Below are 13,076 nucleotides of genomic sequence, written 5' to 3'. Positions count from 1 at the left end.
TGGTCGTAGAGACACCGATGATGCATAACCCAGTGGACGTTCAAATGGGACGGCGGGCCCAGAAAGCATCAAAAACATACACAAAATTGTTTTGAATGATCGAAAAGTGAAGTTAGGTGAGTTAGCTGACTTCGTAAAGATATCAAAAAACAAGTTGGCTTTATATTGCATGAACATTTGACTACGAAAGCGCTCTGTTCTGGGGGCCGCGTTTGCTCACTGTTGATCAAAAACAAGGCAATACTACATCAATTGAAATACGAATTACTCCTGCATTCACCGCATTCGCTAGATTTGGCTCCCAGCGGCTACTTTCTGTTCGCAGACTTAAAAAAATGCTCGCCGGTAAGAAATGTCGCTCGAATGAAGAGGTTACCGCTGAAACAGAGGCCACAGATAAATCGTTCTACAAAAGTGGTATTGAAATTTCAAAGAGGCGCTGGAATGATTGCGTTGCTCTGGATGGAAACTACGTTGATGAACTTTTCAGCCCATGTGTTACTACACGATTTTATGCATAAGACATTCAATAATGTGCTGAACTGTTGATGCCGTTTAAATGTAAAAAATGCAGCTAACTCACGCTTTTCTATCGAAGTACGCGGCCCCATCGATAAAAAAAGAGGTTGTCTGTAAAGTCTGTAAGAAAATACTGATGGAATGGTTGCATTTGTTAAAAGAAAATTTTAATTTTATTTGTTTGATAGATGTTTTGTATGGATATAGATAAGCAGGTAAATGGAATCGTAATGGAATTGATCAAGTTACATTTACACAAACGCGAAAAATGACGAAACATTTATCAAATATATTATATGTTCAATTTCGATTGTGCGTCAGACGTTAATAAGTCAACAACAATAAGAGGCACCATCACAATTCACTTGTTGAAACTTGCACCGGGAATAGCGGTACTTTTACCTGCATCCTTTAAGATGCGGCGTGAATGCGCGTACGTCTTTGTTTTCTTTTGTACCACAGTGAGATTAGTGGACACTGTTTTGTATTTTATGTTGGGCAATGAAATAAAATAAAATATCTGCATACTCCGATTTTCCATTGTGCACAATGTTATGAAATTTCGTACACTTTACAAACAGATCGTATCTGTATCAAATAAGGTGTGACGGACTGTATGTGTGTGCGTGAATATGTATAATCATATACATACATATGCAAATATATGCGTCTGCGCGTCTGTGTATAAAAGCTTATTCGTTTATGTCGGACGATCGCGCGTTTTGATCCCAGTTACTCATACGAATTGGAAACGAAAATCTTTGCTCTTTGCTTAAACAGGTATTGAGGAAATTTCGTTAGCACGTGCTGTTGTTTGTAGGCTATATTTGTAACACACACATACGAGGTGTGTGCAAAAAGTATAGCGAATTTTGAATTTTCGCAGGTTACGTATATTCGAATTTCGATTTTTTTGTGGCGATATGTTGGTACTCATGTCTCTCACTCATGCCGACGAGTTCGGCCATTTTGAATGTTCAGTTAATTGTTGACAGCTGCTTTGCTTGCATGTGTTTCGGCTCGTCTTCGATTTTTATCTATTCAAAAAGATGGATCAAAGAACCTGTATCAAATTTTGTTATGAAAAACGAAATTAAGTGCGCGGGTGCATTCCGAATGTTGACTGTGTCATACGCAGAAGCTACTTTGGACCAAAGCAACGTTTATCGGTGGCGCAAAATGTTCTCAGAAGGCCGAGAAGATGTGAACGACGAAAAGCGTGCCGGACGCCCGAGCACCTCAACAATAGACAAAAAAATTTATGAAGTGAAGAAAATGGTATTGGTCAATCGGCGAATCACCGTTAGAGAAGTTGGTGAGGACCATTCGATTTTTCTTTTATTAGGTCGGGTTGTATGTATGTATGTATGTAACGGAATATTTGAGCTTAATTTTCACTGGCTTCTAAAAATCTGATCGACTTGGAATTTTGCACACCTATCAAGGACCGATGACAATGCAATAATTTGATAAAAGTTTTCCATTATCCTTATTGGGATTGCCAGGATTAATATTTTCTTTTTTTACCTGTGGGCAAAAAGTAAGGTGAATTTGGTTGTAAAATGAAAATTCTTTATTTATTCTTGTAAATCAATTTCATCCCCTTCAAAACAATCCCCTCTCGATGAAATACACTTATGCCAACGATTTTTCCAATCCCCGAAACATGCCAAATAGTCCATTTCCGGTATAGCCATCAGCACCTTCTTCGATTCAGCTTTTATCTCCTCAATCGACTCGAAACGCGTTCCCCGGAGTGGTCTCTTGAGTTTTGGGAATAGCCAGAAGTCACACGGAGCCAAATCAGGCGAATACGGTGGTTGCGGAACGATATGCGTGGAATTTTTGGCGAAATAGTCACGAAGAACGAGTGCACTGTGAGACATGTGAGATAAATTTTCCATTATCCTTATTAGGATTGCCAGGATTAATATTTTATTTTTTTAACACACTTTTATTAGCTCGGGTTGTATGTATGAATGACTGTAACGGAATCTTTGAGCTTAATTTTCACTGGCTTCTAAAAATCTGATCGACTCGGAACACACAACATAGATGACTAGATGGGAAACTCTTTTTCTCGTGAGAGCGCTGAAAAATGTGCATTTTTTATAACATTTGCTAACATTGCCATACCGGTAGAAACATGAATTGGGTATTTTTTTAAACAAAAATTGGGAATTTTTAGTTTCCACATCACCATTGAGGTTAGTATTTAGTGTGCGGTTGTGTAATAGTATATCGTAAACACCTACATATACTAAAAATAAAAAATAGTTAAAAAAAAAACTAAAAAACACGCTTTTATTGCTGATCGAACTAAAAAGTAGAAAATAAAAAATAGTTTAAAAAACTAAAACACGCTTTTATTGCTAATCGAACTAAAAAGTAGAAAATAAATTTTAATGACAAAGGGACCTATAATGAAGTAATAATTACCTCAGAACAGAATTATAACAAAAATTAAGATACAAATAGAGTAATTCAAATTAGAGTTAAAAGCGTGGGATGCATTTTGCTTCACTTTCATAACCCTCTGTACATAGGTAGTTGCCAATAGAATGATTGTAATATTTACTAATATATATCAAGCATCCCACGCTTTTAACTCTAATTTGAATTACTCTATTTGTATCTTAATTTTTGTTATAATTCTGTTCTGAGGTAATTGACTATGACTGATCGTTCGATTTGCTATTACTCCATTATAGGTCCCTTTGTCATTAAAATTTATTTTCTACTTTTTAGTTCGATTAGCAATAAAAGCGTGTTTTTTAGCATGAACATTGTTAATGAGAAGCGGGCAGACTTTTGAACCCTCTCCAGTTTCTCAGCCGACGCCGTCCTTTCCAGTGAGTTCCACCGAACGAGGGCTCTAGCCAGAATGTAACTCTAGACAAGAGGCTCCGCTTGCCGCTGGTGCCCCTGCATCTATACAAGGCGACTGTTCCCTTCCTAATTACTCTTAAATGTTGCGCTTCTATGTTAGCTCTCCGCCAAGGATCACTGCCAGGACCTTCATCCTATCAGAGAGCAACAACAGAACGTCCGCGAAGAGTTGAGCTCTAGGTGTCTTGAATAAATCGAGGCGAGAGGGTGTTTACTCGGTGTTTAAATAGTAAATACTAATAATAATTTACTAACTTGGCAAAACTCGCATTTCTCTGCAATACTCGAATGCTATACAAGAACTATAGGATATGCTTAGGCTGCTAAGTGCGCTTTCTGAGTTTACAATCCTAAAAACGAAACTCAAAATAGAATCCCAATCCTTGGCCATAAATCACAATCAATACGAAACACACAAACAAAAACGTAAATATTGAATTGATAAGTACGAAAATATTTACTTGACTACTGATTGCTGGTAGTCAGTAAGCGGAGGTTGACGCCCGGTTTGCTCTCATGATGAAATTCTCAACGCTAACAAACGTTTTACTCACATATGTACGTGCCTTTCGCGCCTCTACAGAGAATATTTAAAACAATCAGCTGCTAGAAGAGTATAAAAACCACGCCAGTGCTTGGGACTGGCAACAGAAAGTAAAAAACTGTGATTGTGCTTAATTCTTTTGAACATTTTCGCTTTAACTGCAAAACAATAATAATTTAAAATGCGTTTGGGAGCTACAGTACCGAATTTCAAAGCTGAAACCACCAAGGGGCCAATCAGCTTCTACGATTGGCAGGGAAGCGCGTAAGTTAAAAATAGTTTCCTAGTAATGAAGCTACTGAAGTGATTTTGATTAGCAGAGTGGGAAAGAGTTTCAAGATGATTGTCTAAAAATAATGACAAATAGTGCAGATTACAGAGTTTGTATAGTTTCCTTTTGTACTAAAAGTGTGTTAGTTTTCGAATTTCTATTTAAATTTTTTAATTTAAATATTTAATAATAAAAATGGCATCATAAAGCTGTAGGATCCTCCATTTGTTGGAAAAATCTAAGACGTTGAAAAAATTCAACCTACGCCTGCCTTCCGCTCAGAGCAGAGCGCAAATGCCTAGTTTTTGTAGCTTCAGAAGGGAGGTGTGCGCTGAAGTTGTAGAATAGTGTCGCCTGTTCCGCTTATCTTTTATTAGTTGTGTATTTACATATGTAGTTCATATGCACACAATTTCATTTGTTTATTGCAACGCAAATATCAAATTGCACATTGCACCCAATGCAGGCAGCAGTCGCATACTTATAAGTGGGTATGGCCATAAAACATTGCCAGCCACATTCCTTCAGCGTACATTTTGATGTGGGCTTCCATTATGGCATAGTCTAGTGAATTAGTATGCAAAGAATGTTAGACACGCGCACGCTTTATTAATCGATGTATGTAGGTATGTAAATGTTTCTAAGTAGCAGCATTTATAGAATTATCGACAGATTTATGTTTATAACTTTACTAACTGATTATGACATTACTGTTAAGTTATGGTATTCACGTTGTACATTTTTGTTCCACAGCTGGGTTGTGCTATTCTCCCATCCTTCGGACTTCACACCCGTCTGCACCACAGAGTTGGGTCGCATCGCTGTTCATCAGCCAGAGTTCGCCAAGCGTAATGCCAAGTGCTTGGCTCACTCCGTGGACGATTTGAAATCCCATGTTGATTGGGTGAACGACATCAAGTCTTACTGCTTGGATATTCCCGGGGAATTCCCCTACCCCATCATTGCCGACCCTCATCGCGATTTGGCTGTACTCTTCGGCATGTTGGATGAAGAACAGAAGCGCGACCCGGAAATCGGGAAAACTATTCGTGCGCTGTACATCATCAGCCCCGATCACAAAGTGCGCGTGTCGATGTTCTACCCCATGTCCATGGGCCGTAATGTTGAGTGAGTTGCACAGTTATTTTAGCGGTATTTGAAATGTTTCTAATAAACGACATTTTGTTTGATATTCCAGTGAGATTCTACGCTGTATCGACTCACTGCAATTGACTGACAAGCTGAAGGTTGTAGCTACACCCGCCAACTGGACTGTAAGTTTTCTAGAGCACAAAGTGAATTTTTATTGGATATTACAATAACTGCATATTTTTTGTATAGCCTGGCACCAAAGTCATGATTTTGCCCACTGTGTCTGATGAGGAAGCCAAGCAGTTGTTCCCGAAAGGTTTTGATAAGGTGTCGATGCCATCCGGTGTAAATTATGTTAGAACCACTGAGAATTATTAGTTATTAAAAGAAAAACAAAAAAAAAAACCAAGAAAAAAAAACAATTTGACTCTGCTTGAGTTGGGTTGATGCCCATTATGTATGTTTTAAGTTTGTGCTGATCATTTTAAAAATGATTTTGTGCTTGATTTTTAGATTATTGTCACTGTTAAGTAGAAAACAAATAATAAATTTTGAGTACAATTCAATTTGTGGCTTTTAACTAGTTCCGAGCTCGCTAACCATAAAGAGTGTAGTTATTCTTCCTCCTCCTTTCTTTCTTTGCTGCTGCTCTGCCCCAGCTGCCACCACCAGTCATGGCTCTTGGCCCACTGTCATCGTTAAAGATAGAGTGGACAGCGCGAACAAAGTGGCAGTAAGCGGTTATGTTTATGACGCACTTCCATGCAGACAAAACTAGACAGTCGAATGCTGTAACATATTTGCACACACTCACCCAGGCACTCGCGCATGTTTGATTGCATTTTGCCACCACAAATCGCTATAGAATTACAAAATTATGTCAGGTCGAAAACAGTATTTATGCGTTTGCCAGCACCTCCTCCTGCATTGCCTGCAAGGGAATGTTGCATGCATGAGGATACTGCGCCTTGGCTGGGAGTGCGTCCGTGCTGCTGCTGTTGGCTGTGAATTATATCGCATATTTTGTTGCTGATTTGTGGTAGCTCGTGTATTTGTGGATATGTGTGAGTATGTTGCATATTGCATGTGGAATGCTGCGTGCGGCAGGGTACACTTGTCATTTGGTCAAACAAACTGCTGCCCGACCGCAATCGGACGGACGGACGCAGATATGCAGGCAGACTGATAGGCCATAAAACCGGTTGGCGTGTAGGCAGCCAGTGGCTAATTCATGAGGAGTTGTTGCCGCAGAAGCATCACATTGCGTTCCTTAAGGAATTGCTGCTAAGTTGCAGCAGATTTATGTTGCACAAACACCTGCAGACATTCGTGGGCCGAAAGCCGCAAAATCGTTGACTCAATTCAGGCGCCCCTAATGCCCGAGACACTGTGGACAGATGGTGAGAAATTCATGCACAAAATGCAGATTTCTCATTGTTGTGGACGAAACGAAAAAATTGGGGAACAATTCAATAATTTTTAAATTGATTTGAATGGTGAAATTTTTAAAGTCAAATATTTTGACTCTTTTTAACATTTTTATGCATTTTGTTAATTGTTTTTTTAATTAGTTTTTAGGATGAAATGTACTTTTACAATTTTTTTTTAATTTTTATATTTTTGCTAAAAGTTATGAAAAATATTAGTAAAATAAAAAGTAAACGGAAAAAATTGTGCAAAAATTCAAAATTTTAAGATTTCTTCAATGTTGAAATTTTGTATAAACTTTTTTCATGTCAAATATATTCAGTCTTTTAACATTTTTATGTTTGTTTTTTATTTAAATTTTGAAATGGAGTTTTTAAAGTCAAACATTTTCCGTTAACATTTATATCTATTTTTTTGTTTTTGTTTTATTTATATTTTTACTTTAAAAAAAATTTTAGAATATTTTTTAGAAAGAAAATTTTTTTTAGAAATTTTTTATATATTTTTGCTAAAACTTTTGAAAATCAGTGTAATAAAAAGTAGATTCAATTATTTTGAAATTTATTCGATGCTGAAAATTGTGAAATGAAGTTTTTAATGTCAAATATCTTCGGCCCTTCAGAATTTTTATGCATTTTATTTTTTTGCTTTTAATTTTTTTTTTATTAAATATGGTTGGTTGGTTAGAGTGGTGATTCATCCAGAATCCAACTAGCGCTTCCGCACCATTTTGTTGCCACATCCTCGTTACCAAATTGTTTAACAGTTATTTGCAGCAGGACTATATCCAGTCTGTGCGGTTTAGGAACCTTATTAGGTTGTTGACGTCTAAGCCAGACAGCTGCTCGAGACTCTCGAACAGCGGTTTGCCCAGGGTTGACATTCTGTCCTTCCATAGGGCAGGGCATTCACAGAGAAAATGGAAGATTGTTTCTTTTTTCTCCGGTTGTTTACAACTATGACAGTATGTGTTGTGAGGGATGCCCATTTTGGCGGCTTGTTCTCCGATAGACCAGAAGCCAGTTATGACTGCCGTAAGTCTACAGGTGTCCCGTCGTTTCATGTTTATTAATGTCGACGATTGCTTGAGGTTGTAGGTGGGCCATAACGTTCTGCTGATTTTGCATTTCGTCTGGTCTCTCCATCTACACTCTGCAATTCGAAGGTATTTTAGGGAAATTGCATTCTTGACCGCACCTAGTGGGGTGAGTACTGTTACTGCAAGAGCGCTATTCATGGCAGATCCCCCTCTTGCCAGTTCATCAGCATTTTCGTTACCTTCTATGTTCCGGTGTCCCGGGACCCAAATTAAGGTTACTCTATGGTTTTCACTCAAGTTGGTGAGGCTATTCCTACTTTGCTCCACCACTTTAGAGGTTGTTATAGTCGCATCCAGCGCCTGGATTGCAGCTTGGCTATCCGAAAGAATAGCGATATGGCCCTTGAAAGAGAAATCTGCGATTAGTAACCTACAGGCTTCCCCAATTGCTAGTACTTCCGCTTGGAAGACGCTACTGGTATTAGGGAGACGCACAGATTTTTCAATTCCAAGTCTCTGAGAATATATACCAGCTCCGACACCACAATCCATTTTACTGCCATCTGTATAGACTGTGGTATCGAAGGTGTTTAGAGAGAATCCCTTATTCCATTCTTTTTTAGATGGAAATAGTGTGGCAAAATTCCTATTGAACGTTACCATCGGGACGATGTAGTCAGTCCTCACCGAGGTTAACTGAGCTTGTCGCAATAATAGACTAGCGTGACCATAAGTTTTTTCTTTCCAGCGACCCGCTTCATTTAACCTAAATGCACTCATGGTTGCCGTCTTCTTTATATGTAGGTCTATTGGAATAACGTGTGTCAGTGCATTGAGAGCCTCTCTAGGACATGATCTGATTGCACCGACCGTTATTGCACGGGTTGATCTTTGTATTCTGCCGAGTAATTTGGTATTGTACTCTCTCTCCAGAGCTTTCCACCAAACTACCGAGCCATACGTTAAAAGTGGCCGTATAACCGCCTTCTACAGCCATAATGTATGCTTAGGTTGAAGACCCCATCTTCTTCCAAGCATACGTTTGCAGGCATATAAAGCAATTTCTGCTTTCCTTACCCGTTATTAAATATAATATACTTTTCCAAAAAAGTTTGTTAAGAAAAAAAATATTTTTAATTTTGTTTGTGAAAAAACGTCTCTCCAATTTTTTTAAATCTTTTAATGGCAGAAACTATGCTCAGTAGCGTTACTTTTTTAATTTTGCCCAACAAATTTTGAGTGCGAAAATAGGCCAACGAATTACTGTAAAATTGAACATTAATCTTAGAAAAGCCGCTACTGAAACCTAAAATTTATTGAAGGGAGTGCTTGCATGTTTTTGGAGCGTTTTTCAGTAACCTAAGCGTATTTGAGACGGCCGCGAAGATGTTGAAATTTATTGGAACCCGGGTGGCTCCTCAAACGAGTGACAAATTGGTAAGCTGGTTCGATCCGACCTTCGATCAAGTATTTGTGTGAATGCTGGGTCTATAAGAATCGACCGAGAGTACGACAAGCTTTGCATAGTAAAACCCTTCATTGTACGTGCCATGAGTTTTCCGTCACGAAAATGCACCTGTTCGTTCCGTTTTGTCTGTTAAGAAGTTTTTAGCCAAGTACTGCATACTAAAGTTACTGTGCAAGCTGAATCTCTTTCTTGAGGCGAAATCTGCCTTAAAGGGAACAAAAGTTTAGCCTGTTGATAAGAAAGGGAAAACGGCAGGTATTGTGAAGGGGCTGCCAGAAGAATTTCACCACTGTTTCAAACCAGGGTGAACAAATTCAGAAGGCGTTGCCAATATCAGACCGCTAACTGACTCTCAGAGAATTTGAAAGAATCGACTTATTAGCTGACGTAAGCGGGGCCAAGACAGCGGGTTGTTTTCGAAATAACTGAGATTGTGTTGGTGATATACGAAAAAAATCAAGGCCTCATGTTACTGCGTTGTTGTTAGATTGGACAAGTGTGTGTGAAAAGTGCGGACAGAATTTTTGCAGACGAGTACCCGGTGATGTTGCAGCCGACGTTGCTCGCTCAATTTCGTTTTCCCAATAGCTGAAGGCCACATCTGGTAATCTAACATCCTTGGTTTCAAACGATGGGAGATTCGGTTGGGGTATTGTAGGGAGAGACAAGGAAGAGAGGATTTATATTAAAGGTGACAAAAGTAAATACAAGGCGGCCGCCTTAGCCGAATGGGTTGGTACGTGACTACCATTTCGAGAGTGCGTTGATTCGAATCTCCGTGCATGAACACCTACTAATACAACATTTTTTTTTTAATAGCGGTCACCCCTCGGCAGGCAATGGCACACCTCCTTGAAAAAAAAAATGCCTTATATAATACAAAAAATATCTGCCATTTGGAGTCTGCTTAAAACTGTAGATCCCTTCATTTGTGGAACAACATCAAGACGCACACAACAAATAGGAGGAGGAGCTCGGCCAAACCCCTAACAGAAGTGTATGCGTCAATTATTTATTTACCTTTTCAAAGTAAATACGAATGAATTATAAATGTTTCACTACATGGTAGTTTATTGGAAGTGCCCATTGTGCAGTGGATTAGCGCAGATGCGTGTGGCAGCGCATTTACTACTTTAGCTGCACGTTGGTCCGCTGCAACTCGTCTGCTGTCTGCGCCGTCTATTTACCGATTTGGCGCAAAAACGCACCGATTGCATATCGGTGAAGGAAGCCGAAGCAAATGTGGAAGTTTGGATGTGCATCCGTATCGCCAAAACGTGCGCGCATACATACAAAGGTTGAACTCACGCAATTTCGTGGCTATGCGGCATGCGTGCGCTGCTGGTGTCGAAAAATACCGTTTTAATTAGTTTGCCTTACGCAACGCGTCATGGCCAAAGGCGTTTCTAGCCTCGTTGCTTTCTGCATTACTCGTTTCTACTGTTGCATGCCACGCCATATAGTTGTGCTCAAACAAATGTAGAGAGAATTGAATGCGATTTTATGCTGTTAGTGGCAGCAACTTACTTTGACATTGTTGCAATTTGCTACGCGTATTTATTAGCCAACAGTGCGCCTGCAACTTTGCACTCATCCATACACACACAGAGATGCATTTTCATGTATCGCATCTGCACATTTGTAGAACTAGTTTGGGCATCAGATAACCAACCAATGCGCCAACGCTCCGCCGGTGGAAATCAGGAAGCATTTGTGGATGTTGCACTTGTCAAAGCTGCACGCACGCGTTTGCCCCGCCAAAGTACAATCTGAATGGAAATCGATTGCTTGCTTACATGACCGGCCGGCTGTTAGTTGTGGCGTGACGAATGTGTTGGACATGAGTAATTGCTTTGTGTTGGAAGGCAGACAAATTCCCACAATTTCTATTCTGAGGCGGTGGACATTTCCTTTTTGTGGCTGAGAGTGGCTACCGAGGCGCGTCTGCTGGCTGCCACAGGCAATTACGCTGCAACCATTCGAAATGTTGCAACAAATGTCATGAAGTGAAAAGGGAGAGAGTGCGAGAGAGAGAGAGAGAGAGAGAGAGGAGTGTAGGTAATGCTGCAACTAAGTAAATTTATGGAATGCTGGCTACGCAATCCAGGCAACGACTACTCTTACTTTTTTAACTATGCATTTCTATGCTATTTTAAGGTATGTACCTGTATGAATGTCTTTCTCTATTTTAGTTGTTGTTCACTACCAATGTCGTAATTTTTTTGGTTAAGCATCCATCATAAATGCCAGCAATTGTTTTCAATTACCAGAGCGATTTGTTGCGCATGCGCAATAATTCATGCACCAGATTTTTTCCTTTTTTGTTTTGATTTCTTTTAACGCAATCCAATAAAAATTGAGTTGGCAGTTGGCTGCCACTGCATTGCGGCAATGCAATTGTTCGCCTCCTGCTGTGGCGCTGCCACGTAAATGTTCTAACGATGAACTGGGCACTGCCAGCGGGGTTTCTAACGTTAAAAAATGCTTATGAGTTTACAAGAAGATGGAATTTAAAGATGCTGTAGCAAAATTGGGATGAGAACCCTATAGGGTAAGGTTACTGATTATTACGCAGCAATGGATAAGTATGACGGACTCGAGCCTTTAGTGACCATCAGACTGCACTGAACGCAAGAACGCCCTGGAGAACGCAAAGGAAACCTCAAAAGTTGTTCAGGAATGTAAGAAGAAGCTTAATTCTGTTGCAAGAAAAAACATTCGGTTGTTGGTCGGTATTATTAGAGGACGCAACCCATGGGTCCGCATATGAGCACCATTGGAATCATTGAGAACCCGATTTGCCTGTCTTTCTTAGAGGAGGCGGATAGGCTGAGTATTTTCTGTGAGTGCCCTACCTTTGCTAGAGCAAGGGTCCGAATTTTAGGTTCCGATGTCATGAGAACGAGTAAAATTCAGTCTCACAACATGGAGGATATTTTCAGATTTGCCAAAGAATCAGGAAAATTCTCACATGACTAGCTATCTCTGTCTCTTTTCCAACCTGTTTCTTTCTTCCTGTCACTTCTCTCTTTTTTTCCTTGACTATCTACCCCTTTACTTTCCTGAGTTTTGACTACAATGAGCTTTTTAAGAGTTACCATTCTCTCGGTGTTTCTTGACTCGCCTTTCTCAAATTTCAATTAAATTTTAATGGATAATTTAAGCCAAATAATATATATTGATATAAGCATCAAGGGTACTTAAACTTAAATTAAAATTTTTTTCTTTAAATTTTTATTTATTTTTTATTTAAGTTTATATATTTTTTAAACTTGTTTTTATTACGTTTTTTTTTTGTTTAAATGTATACATATTTTCTCAAGAGCATTGTGTAAATATTTTAAGTCAATCGTTGCAATGCGTATTTCAGCGTTCGTTGCTCCAGGCCAAATTTTTATACTCAACTTCAAAGTCCATTAACGCCATAATTAATAATCTACTTGACCAATCGTTTTCAAATTTTGCACAATATTTCTTCTCATAAGCCTGATATCTCTGTACCTTACAAAGTGATGCGAAAAATTTAAATTTTTCACAAAAAGTCGTTTCTTTCTCGCGCTAACCGGCTCCAGTTGGACACACCAAGTGAGGTCAGGTCCTTCTTCACCTGATCTTTCCAACGCAAAGGAGGTCTTCCTTTGTATATGTCTATGTCGCCGTAAAGATCATACAGCTCAATTTTTCATCGCCTACGATACTGGTCAACGTACTAAGGTCCAAAAATCTTCCTCAGAATCTTTCTCTCAAACACTCCAAGGGACGCCTCATTGGATATTGACATCGTCCAACCTTCTGTGTCATACGTTTCGATGGACAATTCCATCAT

At 39.2% G+C, this 13,076-nt stretch overlaps 1 protein-coding gene across 1 annotated transcript; it reads left to right on the top strand.

The window, feature by feature from the left end:
* Positions 1 to 4,045: 4,045 nt before the first annotated feature.
* LOC129249030 (peroxiredoxin-6-like) lies at positions 4,046 to 5,881 on the top strand. Its single transcript, XM_054888644.1, has 4 exons — positions 4,046 to 4,216; positions 4,977 to 5,351; positions 5,422 to 5,497; positions 5,565 to 5,881. The coding sequence occupies exons 1-4, from the start codon at positions 4,134 to 4,136 to the stop codon at positions 5,691 to 5,693; spliced, it is 663 nt and encodes a 220-aa protein (XP_054744619.1). The 5' UTR covers positions 4,046 to 4,133; the 3' UTR covers positions 5,694 to 5,881.
* Positions 5,882 to 13,076: the final 7,195 nt, after the last annotated feature.

Source organism: Anastrepha obliqua, chromosome 5, assembly GCF_027943255.1.
Source record: "Anastrepha obliqua isolate idAnaObli1 chromosome 5, idAnaObli1_1.0, whole genome shotgun sequence".
Lineage (NCBI taxonomy): Eukaryota > Metazoa > Arthropoda > Insecta > Diptera > Tephritidae > Anastrepha > Anastrepha obliqua.
Note: the sequence above shows the minus strand (reverse complement) of the source record. Positions and strands in the feature narration are given on the sequence as shown.